The sequence below is a fragment of the Neurospora tetraspora genome, assembly GCF_033439725.1.
Source record: "Neurospora tetraspora strain CBS 560.94 chromosome Unknown B0H65scaffold_7, whole genome shotgun sequence".
Classification (NCBI taxonomy): domain Eukaryota; kingdom Fungi; phylum Ascomycota; class Sordariomycetes; order Sordariales; family Sordariaceae; genus Neurospora; species Neurospora tetraspora.
Window position 1 is genome coordinate 2,456,164 of NW_026944389.1, and position 15,947 is coordinate 2,472,110.

General features: G+C 52.1%; 4 protein-coding genes across 4 annotated transcripts; 2 read left to right on the forward strand and 2 right to left on the reverse strand.

Annotated features, from left to right (window-relative positions):
• Nucleotides 1-733: 733 nt before the first annotated feature.
• Nucleotides 734-2,761, reverse strand: B0H65DRAFT_296465 (major facilitator superfamily domain-containing protein). The gene is made up of 2 exons (XM_062823088.1): nt 2,181-2,761; nt 734-2,116 (listed from the first exon to the last, which is right to left on the reverse strand). The coding sequence occupies exons 1-2, from the start codon at nt 2,652-2,654 to the stop codon at nt 878-880; spliced, it is 1,713 nt and encodes a 570-aa protein (XP_062678669.1). The 5' UTR covers nt 2,655-2,761; the 3' UTR covers nt 734-877.
• Nucleotides 2,762-5,351: 2,590 nt separating this feature from the next.
• On the reverse strand, nt 5,352-7,053 carry B0H65DRAFT_296517 (uncharacterized protein). Its single transcript, XM_062823089.1, has 4 exons — nt 6,881-7,053; nt 6,661-6,810; nt 6,479-6,592; nt 5,352-6,405 (listed from the first exon to the last, which is right to left on the reverse strand). Exons 1-4 carry the CDS (start codon nt 6,899-6,901, stop codon nt 5,620-5,622), a joined length of 1,071 nt encoding a protein of 356 aa, XP_062678670.1. The 5' UTR covers nt 6,902-7,053; the 3' UTR covers nt 5,352-5,619.
• A 305-nt stretch (nt 7,054-7,358) lies between these two features.
• B0H65DRAFT_552045 (Bystin-domain-containing protein) lies at nt 7,359-9,128 on the forward strand (the record flags this gene model as incomplete). The annotated part of the gene is made up of 6 exons (XM_062829864.1): nt 7,359-7,978; nt 8,040-8,168; nt 8,231-8,403; nt 8,475-8,693; nt 8,748-8,888; nt 8,968-9,128. The coding sequence occupies 6 exons, from the start codon at nt 7,359-7,361 to the stop codon at nt 9,126-9,128; spliced, it is 1,443 nt and encodes a 480-aa protein (XP_062678671.1).
• A 537-nt stretch (nt 9,129-9,665) lies between these two features.
• Nucleotides 9,666-14,184, forward strand: B0H65DRAFT_511539 (RNA pol II accessory factor, Cdc73 family-domain-containing protein; the record flags this gene model as incomplete). Its single annotated transcript, XM_062828490.1, has 8 exons — nt 9,666-9,695; nt 9,939-10,754; nt 11,040-11,122; nt 11,217-11,221; nt 11,296-11,927; nt 12,048-12,123; nt 12,851-13,464; nt 13,564-14,184. The coding sequence occupies 8 exons, from the start codon at nt 9,666-9,668 to the stop codon at nt 14,182-14,184; spliced, it is 2,877 nt and encodes a 958-aa protein (XP_062678672.1).
• Nucleotides 14,185-15,947: the final 1,763 nt, after the last annotated feature.

The window sequence follows — 15,947 nt, forward strand, 5'->3', positions numbered from 1 at the left end:
ATTCTATCATACCACCCGCCTAAGTGTGACGGCTGGCATCAGCAGTGCCGTCACGGATCTCATTCATGTGGGTGGCTTCCATTCACGGGTGCAGTTCAAGTTCTAGATCTGAACCTTCCCTTCTGAAGTCGTAGGTATAAAACTCCGTCTCCCCCCATCTAACCTTCCCTTTTGTATTTTCGTCCTTCTTCAACTTGGTATCCTCAACGCAAGTTAGTGAAGTGGTACAGTCATTACACATTGTACCCATCTTTAACTACGATGTGACACTAAGCTCGGTTTTGTGCCCGGTAAAGGCACCACATTCCAATAACCACGGAAAGATGCCGAGATGCTCGAATTGTCGTAAGAGAGAATGTCACCGGATGGGGTGTACAATGCATAGGTAGGTACTATTGTGTAAAGATGGATTGAGGTTCTTCTCGCAAGACAGAACTCTATTGTCTACACTACATGGACAAGGTCTTGACAGTTAAACCCTTGAGAGCGTAAAGATGACGTTACAGTTGCGGTACACATCACCATGTACACAGTATTTCGAACCAAAACTCGAGGCACCCGAGCCTGTTGAGACACTCTTGTCTTGCTAGTTCCATTTTTAATGTATCATATTGTCAACCAAATACAGTGAAGCGCTAATGCAAGAAATACTGTCATAATCTCCTTCTTCATTGGACACCTCCGGGTATAATTCTTCCCTCACTAAATTCTATCGCTCCTGCCCTTTTTTTTGCCCCCCTAAAATAATTCTTCCCTCACTAGATTCTATCGCTCCTGCCCTTCTTTGCCCTCATCAAACCATTATATCATAAACATGGAATAAAAAGAATGGAAAATACGTGCCAAAACCAACAACCCTTAATGGGACAACCCCTCCTCAAACGTTCACAGCAGCACTAGTCGTGGGCGCCTCCGTCTTGTTCTCAGTGACGGTGGTATCATTCGTCTGCGCCTCCTCCTCACCACTCATATCATACTCGCCCGCCAGCTCCTCCAGCGTCTTCCTCTTAGTCTCGGGAATCAAGAAAGTGGTACCAACACCGAGCAACATGAACAGAGCATAGATCTCCAACACGTGGTTCATCCACGGGTTGGGGTTCCCCTTAGAAGCGCCCCTGGTGCGCAGGGGGGCAATGGCGCCCTGGCCGATGATAGAGCCGATCTTGCCCATGGCGGCGCTCAAGCCGTGCGAGGTAGACCTATAACGAGTGGGGAAGACCTCGCCGGGGACGATGAAAGTGGTGGAGTTGGGACCGAAGTTGAAGAAGAACTGGGCGAGGACGAAGATGGCGAGCAGCGCGTGGGGCGAGAGGTGCTTGTAGGCGAAGCCCATGACCACGAACAGGATGGTGAGGATGCCGAAGCCCATGAACTGGATCGGCTTGCGGCCGACGGTGTCGACGGTGAAGACGGTGACCCAGTATCCGGGGACGGCGCCGGCGAGAACGATGATCAAGTTGCCGACGGCGGTGTTGTAGAGGATCTCGTACGTGTTCTTGGCGCCCGTGGTGGAGTAGCCGATGACGTTGAGGATGGTGGCGTTGTTGAGCGAGACGCCGTAGTAGGCGATGTCGAGGAAGCACCAGGACAGGGCGGTGCCGGCGAGCAGCATGGCGTTCTTGCGCTTGGAGTAGTGGCGGAAGAAGTCGCTCCAGCTGGCCTTGGGGATCTCAATCTGCTTCTCGGCCTCCTGCTGGGTGGCGATGCGGGTGGACTCGTCGGGCTTGCCCTTGGGCTGGCCCGTCTTAAAGGCTTCGATGTCGTCCTGAGCCTGCTCGATGTCCCTCTTGACGTCGAAGGTGTAGCGAGGAGTCTCGGGGATGGTCAAGCGGTAGTAGAGCGCGATGCAGCCGGGAACGGCACCGAAACCAATGACTGTCCTCCACATCTTGTCAACGGCAACGGCACAGTCTCCGGTGCAGGCAGCCAGAGTAGGAGCAGCCTCCAGCGACTTCTTGAAACCGAGTGTAACGAACAACATGACGAATGCGGCAGCAAGCTGGCCAAGACCTTGCATAGCAAAGACGGCACCCATCATGGCACCTCTCCACTTGGTTGTAGCAAACTCGGACGTGATAATACTGGAAAGAGGATAGTCTCCACCGATACCGACACCCTGTTGTTAATGTAAGTTAGCTATATGTTTCGTATGAAAGGGGATCGTTTGAATGATTGCTTACCATAAGAACACGCCAGAAGATGATGATACCGACGATGTTGATGGAAGGAGACCCGGAGGTCAAGGCCTGAGCGAGAGTGGCAAAGATGATGAACAACAATTCCAATCCGTACATGTTCTTACGACCGAAGATATCAGCAGCGGCGCCGAAGCCAACCTGCCCAATGACCGTGCCGGCCGATGTTGCGAGCTTGATGGCTGTGTCGGAGGTTGTAGGCATCTTGCCTTCGCCTGGATAGTAGACAATGCCGAGCATGAGGGTCAGAAGAGAGACGGTGAAGATGTCGTAAGAGTCTGTGAAGAAACCGACGCCGGCAACGGCAATGGCTCGGACGTGGTACCATCCGAATGGTGCTCTGTCGACTTCGGCGAGGGCGAGGCGTCGTCTTTCCTTAAGATCCTTGATGTGAAGAAAGTCATTGTAGAAGTTGTGGTAGGCGTTGTTGCCACCGGCGGTCTTCTGAGGGGCACCCATGGCTTGTTGTCGTGATGGTGCTCAAGGCAACGAAGTCGGACTTGGTGAAGAGACTTGTTGGTCCGAGGGGAACCAAGGGAGGTAGAATGGTGCGAGAACCTGGTTATTATGTTGTCGAGAAAGATCGGAGGGAAGGATTGAGGTGGTATGCGTGGGAATTTATCTTATAGAGGTATAGGAGGAATAGGACTACAGTGTCCCCAGGATTAGGCATTCACATCGGATGGCGTGAAAGGCTGACAATCTCCGAGACATCACCCTGTCTGCGGGATATCCTCAATAGTCTGACGCACCCACTCCCACACCAATGGTTGATCGATATTTTGCCTCTACGAGCTAGCGAACCCATCCTGTTCACTCTCCGCTGCGAAGAGCACGATAATGCCCTTGGCATCTTCCTCCCACCCGAGACAGAGAACCTATCTTTACGGACACGTGGGTAGCTTCCAAACCCAGCGAGCTGTTCAACCTCAACGCACCAAGACTCGGCCAAGACAAGACAGTGGAGGTAACTATGGCAAAGCTCTGAAAGCTTCGATCACTTGGCATATGTTTGGGCATGCGTGAAGGTGCAGTTTTGCACTCGGGAAGCGTCTGGATGCCTGGGCGCCCAGTGCCCTCTCACAGCTACCTAGCTGAGCGATGGTCCGTATGCGAAAGGGCATCACATACCGAAGGCCACGCCGTTGACTGCAAATGCTCAATCGCAGAAGTGCTTGGCTGCTGATGCTTGGTATCCAGTCTGAAGGAGGCATGAAGCTCGTGGGCTCAGCATTACACCTGATTGGCCCGTTGCTCACGGGTGGGGGTTCCCACGTCTGGAAACTTGACAACAAGCTTCCTCGGCTTCGGGACAAGATCGATTTCGAGCCCGGTCTAGAAAACTCTTTTCAGAAGCTTATCCCGTTGTCCAGCTCCTCTTTCTCCGGGTCCTCTTCCACCAACCGGACCAACCGTCGGCCGTAGAGGAGGAAAAGGGCGAAAAAGGTCGCCGATCTGTCGGTAACAAAAACGTGTTTCTTACGCCTGGCCACCTGCAAATCGGGAGTGCCCGAATTTGTCAATATCTTGCTGCATAATGGGCGGAGTCTAGCACCTGTTTGACCCATAGCGCCAGGAACATCATAAACCAGTGATGAGAGGAACTTCGTGGAGTGGTTCTCAGACAACAAAGTCCCAGGTCGCAAAGTCTGGACCGGTCTGTTGCCCGTCATGCTCCGTCCAAGACCCCCGGGCATTCTCTTCGCCTCTAACCTCACTTGGCATCTTGGCACATCCACCTGCGTGGGCCACTGCAACCCCAGACAAGAGCCGCTCGCTTCAGAGGGTTCTTCCCCGCGAATCGCATTGAAAGAGGCCACACGTGTGAGCACGATACGCCGTGGTTCGCCTTTCCACCATTGGTTCGATTGGCCTTTTAAGGTTCCGTGAACCCCTGTCGCGGGAGAACAACCTTAACGACACTGGTTTGACCCACCCACGTGCCCACGCGAGCCACGCACTCGGTACCCACCAACTCCAACCATTGTTGATTTGTGAGACGTCGAACACGTTTGTTCACATGCAAGGACTCATCCGTGACTTCGCACACAACAGACGACATGAACGACATGCCTTTCGTCTTGTCTTCACCAAATCCTCGTTCAAAGCCTGTGCTTGTCCATCAGCTGGAACTGGGGCATCACTCGTCAAGACATCTCGCTTTGAGATTCAAGGTTGGCCACCAGCTTGTCTTTATGCATGTGCGAGCAAGCATGGGAGCCGCGTGTGTGTGACTTTGACGGTAGAGGACCCTTCAATTTCAGGTCCTGATCGGCTCGCGTGCGAACACTGCAATAAAGTTCGCAAGAGGGTTTGGGTAGACTAATGCACGGGAATAGGGGCATCCAAACCGCCTTTAGGGGACGATGGATAGTTACTAAACTCCTTGAAGTTAATCGGATGCAAGCTTACGACTCTAGAAAAGTATAAAGTAGATTCTGTGCATATCGAAACCCTCTTCGACTGACCAAAAAAGGGCTCGGGTTTCCAGCCAAAAGAAGGATGGTTGGCGCCTTGGCTTTACATAACCAAACCCTCTTCCAAAAAGTGCGAACGTTCGCAGCGAGCCGATCAGGCCCTCGGGCTTTCAGCACGTACCGTATGATTTCCTGGCAAATCCGCAATGCTCGGCCAATCACGGCGCTGATTTCGACCACGAGATGGGAATATCAACCACGGATTTCCTCTCGTTGATATCAACCCATTTTGGAAGTTGATAGACCTACGAAAACAACTCGCAGTACCGTAAAGTCCGAGATCGTGTGTGGTGTTGTGGTATAAACCGATATAAATATTCTTGATGATTATGGTGCTCAACCTGCGTATGCCAAGCTGATCTGTCAACCCAAGTGCCCGGTGCATACCATGCCTTTGCATGTTGTGCGGCATACATCATTCAGCGAGCCGTGCCGGTGTCAAACGAACTTCCGGGACCATATCGTGAGCACGCAGGGCTTTTGTGTCACTCCATTGGCTAAAACAAGCTTTCCCGTCCTTCGCACAAGCTTTCCCTCCTTTACACAAGCTTTCTGTTCTCTGCAGAAGCACTCTTCCGGTGCGTTGTGGGTGGGCTTGGGTGACATCATGACACAGATCGGAAAGAAGGGCGTCTTCGTCGACACAAGCACAGGAAGCTACCCAAGACCCTCAAGCCTTTGCCAAGGTTGATATAGTGATGACGCTGTTGAAGGCATGACAATACGGTGCAATGGTGACAATGTGTTCGTGGTTGGTTCGACCCAAGGGACAACTAGTGTCTTGGTAAGGCTGTGTGGCGGTGTAACGACTTTCAGCATCATGTAACCCAAGGTGCTTCCGAACGGTAAGTGAATGGCGTATGAGCATACCATTGTCCTCGTGCCGTCGATTTCGGGTGGACGTTAATGTAGCGAACCGGCTCCGTTTGGCTCCTTCCCAAGATATTTTACACCTCAACGATGTCGTCCTCTTCTTCTGCTGCTGCTGCTGCTCCTCCTTCAATCTCTTCGCCATCAGCTTCGTCTCTCATTAGCACGTTTACTAGTCGCTCGCAGGCATCCTGGACGGCTTCATCATTAACACGCAGGTGGGTTTCCCGAACAATGGGGTAAACGCTGATGCTCCTCATCAAATCGCGGCCAGCCCTCGTAGTGGTCAGAAGAGTAAGAGTTTCGATGTGTGTCAGAATGTTGCTGCTGTCGGGATCGCGCTGCTTGTCTGGCGGCAATAGCTGGAGATCGGTAAGCATTTCCAATGCCTCATCCTCGGGATAAACTTCGCCGCCCATGATAGGAAGCAAGATGTAGGGCAAGATATTGACATCATCCTCATCCAAAAACGCCGGGTGCGAAGGAATGTCAAAAGCAGCGTTCTTGATAATGCTCGCCACTCCCTTTCGCCTAATATCGGACTTGTGTTCGGTAAAGACCTTGATCTTGTTGATAGGAATGACGTCGTCGTAGTCCTGTCTGTTGACGAAGTAGTGCCGAATCTCGTCATGTTTCGAGAGGTCGGCAAAGACGTAGGCGAGGTAGTCGTAATCGGCGTGCTTGTTGTAAGTCCCGTCGGCGCCCTTGACGAAGAGGTCCATCAGTTGGTTAATGACCCTATCGTCGGACCCGAGCTTCTCGGGAGCGGGCTGTTTTCGATCCAGCAGGCTTTTGAGTCCATCCCACTTGGTCAAGTTTGCCAGCAACATAGCCATAAGATTGGCGTTGACTTCATCGGGGTCCTACAGGGACGGGATCGCAGCGGTTAGTCCTTGCTGCGCGCGCACCGTAGGAGCTCGGAATGGATACACATACGACAAGAAGCTCGAGCAGGATTCCAAGAAAGCGGTCATCGGTCGCGACGTATTCAAGCACATCCTTCTCGGCAGTCAAGTTGATCAAACATGTCAGGGCGTGCTCGGCGATTTTCTGGACATGGTACCGACGTCTTAGCTGAAGCTGCTCGGGCGCAAACAAGACAGATCTTTTGGGCCTACCGGGTGGTCGCGGATCAAGAACTTGAGATGCTTGATGGGAGTGAGGTCGTCGGTCTTGAAGAGGGCCGGCTGGGACGCTGAGAAGGGCACCAGGTTCTCGGTCGCGAGAAGGCGGATTTGGGCGTTCGGCGAGGCAATGAAGCCCACGAGCTTCAGGCGATTGTAGTGATTAGTTGCCTGTCCATTGACATTGACACTGCACTGGCTCTGGCAGAATTACCTCTTCAAGTTCGGTCGGCATGTTGTCGGTGGTGGCTGGATGTGTTGTTGTATTTGACTTGCTATGAGCTCGTAACCGTGGCTATGTCGCGACTTGCTCTTATGACAAAATTCCAATTGCAACCGAAGGAGGGGCACAGTGACGAAAATGCGGGGCAGTAAAATGTTTATCGCTGCCCCGACCGGCGCGTCCAAGCTGGACGATAAGCGATAACAGCTACTGTACCGCTTATCATTTTCACCGCCCTGGCATCAGAAAATAAAGTGTGCCCACACAGCAGCAATGTGACCAACCACAAGCGTAGCGCAAGCCTTTCAAGTGCCAAGACTTCTCCACGGCGGGAACAATTTGTCCAAGGGTCGCCGAAAAAAATATCCCCAGTTGTGCAGCCGATTCGACATTGCAAGACGAGGACCACCGGGAGAGCTCCGTATTATCAACTCTTTCCCCGATTGCACAACCCAGACCGCCATTCAAGATGCCCAAGACAACAGCGGCGACGTCGAAGAGGCGCCACAACCCCCTCGAGGCCGACCTGGTCTCGACCGGCGTCCTCAAGAACAACTCCGGCAAAAAGAGCAAGAAGACTCGCGCCGACAACGATGAAGATGAGCAGAAGTATGTCGACGCCAAGGCTTCGCGCAACATTCTGGCTATGAGCCGTAGCCTCATCGAGGAAGAGGACAACCTCCGCACAACACAAAACGCAGCCTCCGGATCTGCCCCTTCGGCGTTCGAGTTCGACCCATCGAGATTCGACCGCAACGATGACGAAGACGACAAGTTCGAGAACGACGAGGCCTGGGGCGAGGAGGAGGAGGAGGAAGTAGAGGAAATCGAAGTCGACGCCACCGATCTCGAGACATTCAACCAGTTTATCACACCCACAATGAACGAGGACCCGCTCCTAACACACGGATGGGATGGAAAGCCAGAAGGGGCAGAAGAGCAGGGACAGAGCGTGAACTTGGCGGATCTCATTCTTGCCAAGATCGCAGAGAAGGAAGCCGGTGGTCCTCAAGGCGGTTACCGTGACGAGCCCGGCCCAATTGATGAGGATTACGAGATCCCGCCTAAAGTGGTGGAGGTGTTTGAGAAGTAGGCTGGCCGTTGTTTCTGTTACCCTCTTCGCAGACTACTGACAGACTCCTTTTCGCAGGATTGGCATGATCCTTTCTCGCTACAAATCTGGGCCGCTTCCCAAGCCTTTCAAGGTCCTTCCTCAGATTCCCCACTGGGAGGATATCTTGCCCATTACACGACCCGAGGCTTGGACTCCCAATGCCTGGTAGGTTGCTTCTTATGTTTTTGGTGGCCTGGAGAAACCCTGCTAACATTTGCGACTGTTAGCTACGCGGCCACTAGGATATTTGCGGCCGCCAAGGAGGCTGTTCTTCAACGGTTTATGGAGATGGTGATCTTGGAACGCGTCCGCGAGGACATCCACGAGACCAAGAAGCTCAATGTCCATCTTTTCAACTCCCTAAAAAAGGCCCTTTACAAGCCTGGTGGTTTCTTCAAGGGTATGTTGTTTTACTGCTCACGCTTACTCGGTATTTTGCACAAAGGGGACAACCCAGCTAACCGTTGGCAGGCTTCTTGTTTCCTTTGGCGGCTTCCGGAACGTGCTCGCTGCGTGAGGCGCAGATCGTAGCCGGTGTTTTGACCCGTGTCACCATTCCGGCCGTCCATTCCGGTATGGCCATCAAGGGCCTGTGCGAAATCTCTTCTGCGCAGGCTTCTCAGCGCCTCGACTGCGTTAGCGCTACAAATTTCCTCCTCAAGACTCTCATTGAGAAGCGTCACGCCTTGCGTAAGTCCAATTCCCGAGGAGTCAATGATGGCGTTTTCTGACTCTGTAATACAGCCTTCCAAGCGCTCGATGCCCTCGTCTTCCACTTCCTTCGGTATCCCGCTTTTGCCACCGGCGGGCACATGGCACCCAACGCCTTGCCAGTCATCTTCCATCAGTGCATGCTCTCATTTGCTCAGAGATACAAGACGAACAGTGCGTTTTCTTCTTTTACCGTCATTGTTTCACTATGCGTCCCTATCGTATTCTAGTACTAACCGCGCTTCTTGTGTAGTCACTGAGGACCAGCGAGAGGCTCTTCTGGACCTTCTTCTAACTCACGGCCATGACAAGATTTCGCCCGAGATCAGGCGAGAACTTCTCGCAGGTCGCGGAGGTGGTGTCCCTGTCGCGCAACCCGGTTTTGATGGCGATGACACGATGCTGGACGCTTGAACAACATCGGTGATCCGGTGATGACTTATAGACGATGAACCCTTGGCAGGCAACGAGAACATGTGGTTGATTTCTTGCCTGGTACGCGCATAGAGATGGGAGTTGTATTGTTGAGTGACCTTGGTGGCTTGGGGCAGTCCTTAGACATGGGCCCCTTTGATGATACTAGGTCACGCCTAGACAGTGGCTACTCATCACGCCGCTTGAATAGGAAGTGGTTATGCCAAGTCAGTCACCATGTACCCCTTGTATCTGAGTGGTGCTGACCGACCAGCAAAATAGTTGTTGACGACCTGTATTGCTTTAGTGCGCAAAGTTATTAAATAAAGATACCCGTTTTAGCAAGAGGCATCATTGTATATGTGCCTTAGAATCAGCATATTCAGTTATTTGAAGGAAGCTGCCTCTTGACTTCTTCTCTTTTGCATGAAGCTGGTTTGGAGTCCCTTCCCCTGTTTTTCGATTCCAAGGCAGTCACGATCCTCTGCCCCTGCCGCACTGCCGGATTGAAAGAACAGTGAAAAGAGAACGAAGGTTATGCAGTTCTCGCCTACTTCGATATCTCATGTATCTGACGGCATCATCCTGTATCACTTTTTTCACACGAGCCTCTACTGTTCTCTTCCTTACATCCGGTCAACCCGAGTATTCTACGCACTCCGCCCCTCTCGTTTCCCTATCTATTCTTAGACTGCTTTCTTCACCCCGAGCCAACAACTTTCCCTTATCATTTTCCCACAATACCATGATTTTCGGCGCTGCACCCTGGCGCTTTGCCTAATGGACCCGACACCACCTCAACCTTGACAGGGCATTTCCCCCCGTTACGCAGAGAAAAGCGATTACAACAATCTAGCAGCACGGCGAAGCATTGTCCAGCCTTCAGAATCCATCGTTCGGGTGACCACACTCTCAAATCGGTTCAATTCACGTACAATGAGCTTCTCGTCGTCGTCGCCTAGGTATCAAGGCGGGGAACAAGGCGGGGAACGGAGGAGAAGCTCTTTACCCAGCCTCGGTAGCACAGTGTTGGATGGGTCGTTGAGCAGGGTGCCATCGACCAGCGGCGCATTGGTTCGAAACTCCAAAGGCAATTCTCCTCGAGGAGTGTACGGTCTTGACCCCCCTCGGCCACCCAAGGAAGGATATGAATGGGTTTGGTATCCGGAGGGGTACTGGGCCGAGCGCGAGTTTCGACCGATTGACTTCGCTGCAACCAGTGGCAGAACCCCTGAGGTCAAAGTTTGGAAATGGAGAAGACGGTCTAGGAAGACTGGAAGCGGAAGCCAGGACAATGACGCCCCTACAGTTTCACCAAAAACGAACCAACCACAACAACAACCACCGGTGTTAATCAATACGCCTACCTCCCCACTAAGCCCCTTTCGCACCGAGGAGGCTCATATCCTTGCCTTACAAAGCCCAGGTGTACAGCTATTGACCAGCACCAGCATAGTGGAAAGCGAGTGGCTCGCACCAAAACATAGCCTCCAAACTCCTAGGCCATTAGATCTATCAACACCTGCTGAAGTCAGGCCAGATACCCCTTCTGAGTCCCGCGAGACTTTTGGGTTTCTCTCCAAGAGAGGAATCAGCGCAATGTCTGTCTTGCAGAAAACAAAGGACGTAAGTTTCCAAGTGCCAATTGTACAATCAGATATATACTGACGTTGATCGAACGCGATAGAAAGCAAAGAAATACTCTGGATCAGGACCAGCAAGTGAACGGCGCTCCGACCCTGTGACAGATTCATCGAAGGATAGCTCTATCGTGCACGCCAGGTGGAATAGTGATGAGCAGGAGAGGAAACAGACTCCGGAAAAGGAAGAAAGTCGAAGGGCTTCTAGACTGAGTTATATCAGGTTTCCGAGGCGCGCATGGTCTGAAAGAAGATCCTTCCACTCATCAAGCGGCGGTACAGCAGCGGTGGCAGAATCGGCAACCCCTGCAAGCAGCAACTCATCTATATCAGGGCTAAGGACCGCGTTCTCAGGTATGATCACTGGCACAACCCTGTTCGCTGTTATGGGTAAGAACTGACTCATATATAGTTATACCACCTCTGAGGACTACCAGCCAATATCCAGGAGGAGTAAGTAACTTCAAACATCATTGAGATGCGCTTTCCATATTGATAAGGCATTGCGTGCTTTGTTTGCTATATAGCCGTTGGCTACGCACCTCACAAACCCGGGCATTTGCTTACGATGAGACCACAGGAGGCTACACGAATTCACACACCCCCGCTGAAAGAGGACACGGCTGATGGACGACCGCGCGGTTATTTCTTCAATGTCTCAATACCGATCGGTGCAGATACTACCGAGTCGTCTGCTTCAAGCAAGGAAACCAACTTCACAAGCACCACGATGCCTATGTCGTTGCCACCCACGCCGTTGCGCCATCCGCATGAGAGAATTGAAGAGGAGCAAGGGGGACATCGAGGCCCTCGTAGAGGTGATTTTTCACTACCACCAACGCCCGGTTTATCCGGGTTACCACCAACGCCCGGGTTATCCTCGTTACCACCAACGCCCGGGGCACCCTCATTGCCAACAACCCCCGGGACGGCCGATAAGAAGAGAAGAGAATGGTGGGACGCTCCAACGAGATCGGCTGAAGCCAGACGAGCAGAGCGGACAGAACGCTTGGCCAGTGGAAGAAGCCGTGGTGATGGAGAAGGCGGGCGCCTGCGCAAGAAGGGACAATTCACGTTTGATATCCCTGAACATTTACCAAATAGCCCAATGTGTCCGGCCAACCCGAAACACAAGTCCAAAGGAAAGGGTGTCTGTGTGGTGAGTGTCTGTTTTTCTCTACAAGCTTATCTGGCTGAATTCTCTATAAATAGCCTTGCCAGAACCCGCCGTTATAAGTCTGTTTGAGCCGCGAAAGAGATGCTAACTGTCATACACCAGTATCATGGTCGGAGAAAAAGCGCCAGTATGTCCGATGATGCTTACGACACTCGAGATACAATGAGCGAATCAGCAAGTCCAGCCGCCAGCAATAGCCCTGAATTGACTGGAAGACCATGAGGGGCGAGAGGGAGTTACTGGAAACATCGAACGAGAATGGGCATGGATGCAGAGAGGAAGTGAAAGCAGGGAGAGAGGAAGGGAGGGGACAGAGGCATACCCGCAAATGACCGCGCGTGGTATGCGGCATCAGATTGTCATCTAATAAATCCTCATCCGTTTCGTAAGAAGTCATTCAGAATGCATGAACTCAAGGTTTTGAGAAGGCCTAGAATACAGGCAATTGGAACCTGTCTCACCCTGTATCACTTGTTGCTTCAATTACCCCTATTCAGCCCCTTGAGTCTGTCAACAAGTGAAAGGGTTAGGGTTATCTGTGTGCCCTTCACTTGCCATGCTTGGCTCTTTGAGGTTTCACGGTTTCCTTTGTTGCAACCTTGGACCAGGTTGTGCCGATAAGATAGGTCAAAGTGGAGCGCGCCGCGTCCAGGTCCGACCACCGACCGGTCAAGTGAATCCATCACCTTTGTTCGTCCCGGACCTGCAATTGTCAAACTATTTTGGGCATCATCGAGCTATTCTTCACCAAGCTGCACTCTTTACATCGCTTCTTTGTGGCACTCAACTTCAACCGCCAATTGAACGCCGAGTACATCTCTTAGCGAATCTTGTCAAGCGCGTCATCCCTACCTCGAGGTCATCAACCAATCCACCCGCACGGCCTACAATTACATAGTCGGCAGCTAAGCGTTCCAGCGCGAATCCCAAGATGGCGTCAGTCGACCACGATCCTCTATTGCTTCTGCGGGGGTCAATCGCATCCAGTAGTGCCATCATCCCGACGACATCCGCCGATACCTCTTCCGACAGCAGCGCCGAAGTGCCGCTCTCCCAGGCCACTCACCTTCTGTTCACCCACCCAACCCGTGTCGTCATCCCCATCGATGCGCCGACGCGCTTTGTCTCCAACGGCAGCCCCGTCGATCTCCGCAGTATCTACTTTGCGTGGCTGAACCATGAAGTCGCCATTCCCGAGTACAATGCTTCTGCGACCAAGCTTAACGAGGAATTGAGTGGTGCCGGCGCGGTCCACAAGTTTGCCTTCGTTGAGCGTCTTGAGCTCATCGCCTGGCTGGAAGGTGGAAGTGAAGAGAGCGAATACATCAAGCCGCTGGCAGGTGAAAGGGATGGAGCTTCCGCGACCGGCGCTGCTAGCACGACAGCCGCCTCCAAGGCTGCCCCTACTGTTTCTGCGAGATCTGGTCGTGGGACGCTAGACCCTAGGCTCGCCCAGATTTACAACGGCGAACGGCGCATGGGGGACAGGAACAGTGTGCTCAGGGGAATTAAGCCCACGGTGAGTACTTGAAGCTCTCGGTCGAAGTGGCCAGTGATTCGCAGTCGCAGTACAACTAACTCGGACTTTTTCAACCAGGACTTCTCCCACGTTCGCAAGCTCGCGCAAGCCTTCATGTCTAAGAAGCCCGGCCCTACAGCGATCACGAACAACCCTGCTCTTGCCATCAACCAGAAGCCAGCGCGACGACCTGACCCCATCATCCTCCTTTCGCCCTCCGCCTCTTCGCTTCTCCGCATGTCCAACATCAGAGACTTCCTCGAGAACGGCAAATACACGTTGCCAGATCACAACGCCTCCATTTCGGTGCTGCACGTGTCGCGCATGATGAAAGACATCGATCCCAACCGCCCCATGCGCTTCATCCTCGTCGAAGGCCCGGAGCAGTTCAAGCCCGAATACTGGAACCGCGTGGTGGCCGTCTTCACAACCGGCCAGGCGTGGCAGTTCAAGAACTACCGTTGGAGCCAACCAACAGACCTCTTCCGCCATGTTTTGGGTATCTATGTCGGCTGGCGAGGCGAGCAGCCACCTGAGAGTGTGCGGTCGTTCGGTCATCGGGTTCTGGCTACCTCCGTTGACAAGGTGCGCGATCCGGCGGCGGCGGGCGCAGAAAACCGGTGGCGCGACAGGGAGGTGGTGGAGAGTATCTGGAAGGCTATTGAGGGGAACATGCGTTCTAAGGGCTGGCGAAAGGATGCTGCCCCGACGTCTATTTGAATACAGTCAGTCGTAATATTTCTTCGGGCGTGGAGGAGAGGAGCGGAGAAGGTATTCTGCAATTGGGCCCCTCAAAACATCGCGGTATGTTACGGATACGTTGCCCCTCCGCATGGCCTCTTCCCTCCCGATATTTTCTGCCTCTCCCATTTCATAGATAAAGCGTGTGCCGCGTTGTATATGGTCTTCCTGTCGTTTGTTTTATCAGATTGATAGGACATAATTTAGGCGTTCAAGTGGCGTTTTCGAGAGGGTTTCAATATGTTTTTTTGTCTCTGGAGAACAAAGGAAACCGGCAGGCCTACGCGGAGTTACAGTTAGGAAAATTCGATTAAAAGACACCTTTTTGCTAGCTCTTGTTGACTTTTTGAAGCTCTAATCTTCTTACATATGCAGACACGCGTTTGGACGAGTAACCAAAACAATACCAAACGCCATCAGAAAGGGCGGAGCCAGCACATCACTTCTTTTTGGCAGAACTTGAAAGTCACGTCTGCTGTTGTCATGTTACCGCATATATGCAGACATCCATAGCAGCGGTGATTCTTGTTTCTCATTCACATTCGTCTTCTAGGTATGCTATTTCACCTCACCGTCCCATCCACGCGCAATGACATTGTGCTCATGGTTCCTTGCTATATCCTTCCACCCTTTCCATTAGTTCACGCACTTTTGTTCCCCTGCCACCAAAAACGCCTTCTATCGGATTTCTTTTCCAAGCCTGTCAACTCCATTGAAGAGACTGGGCATCAGTGATTCTACAACATACATTCATAAATTCAAGTGGTCAAGCCATCAATCACGATTGGTAAACCACTGCGCGAGATGCCTTGAATTGTATCAAAACAAACATCTTATCTGCTGAATAAGACTTCGGACATCGAACTCTTTGGAAGTGTAATGTGGCAGTGTCACCTGAAGCCAGATCAACTATGGCCACTCAGCATGGTGGTGAGTCACGCCCAACCACCTATCTACATATACGGCGAGACGAGTGAAATGCAGTATGAGAGATGGGTATCACATACCGCCAAGTATAGTATAATCCTTCAATAATCGGGTACAATCCCTTCCATACGTTCACTCGTCCTTTTTTTTCTTCTTCTTTTTGTCCATTCCGGCAGCCGCACAAGTGTGATTGTTCTGTCTAAGTATCAGCAGTTGCCTGCCCGCCTGACTCAAACACTCCTCCTTTCTTTCATCACCGTTGTATTCAGTTCAGTCAATGTTCCATCCGTTCGCTTCAGTTAGCACCCAGTCGTCCAGTGCAATCCGTCAGACAGTCAACAACGAAAGCGGTCTTGTCGAGTCTCATGTGTCGCGTGGGAAATTTCTCGTACGCTGTACGCTGTACGATGGTGTGCCTCCCTTTGTCCTTCTTGTTGTAATGGCCTATTGGTTCAATTGCGCATCATCGGTTGTCTCTCACACTGCCTGTCTGTCTCATCATACCTTCAACAACATCGAGCTGTCTTGTCTTGTCTTGTCTCGTCTCACTGGCTCGTGTCATGGCCGAGTCAGGCTACATAAGTGTGTGCGTGCTCAAGTACGACACCAGCGTGGTACTACTCGAAAACATGTGGCTTTGATTCACGGCTTTGGAACAGGCAGGAAAGAAGCGGGTTTCTGAAGGGCTTGTTTGGTCTAGGTGAGTCCATAGTAGTGAACTCACGAGCTATTCCATTACCTTCTCAGCTACTCAAACTTTCTTTGGGTTTCTAGATCTGCTGAAATATCAGGAAGAGTTTCAAAGTCACCGCAAC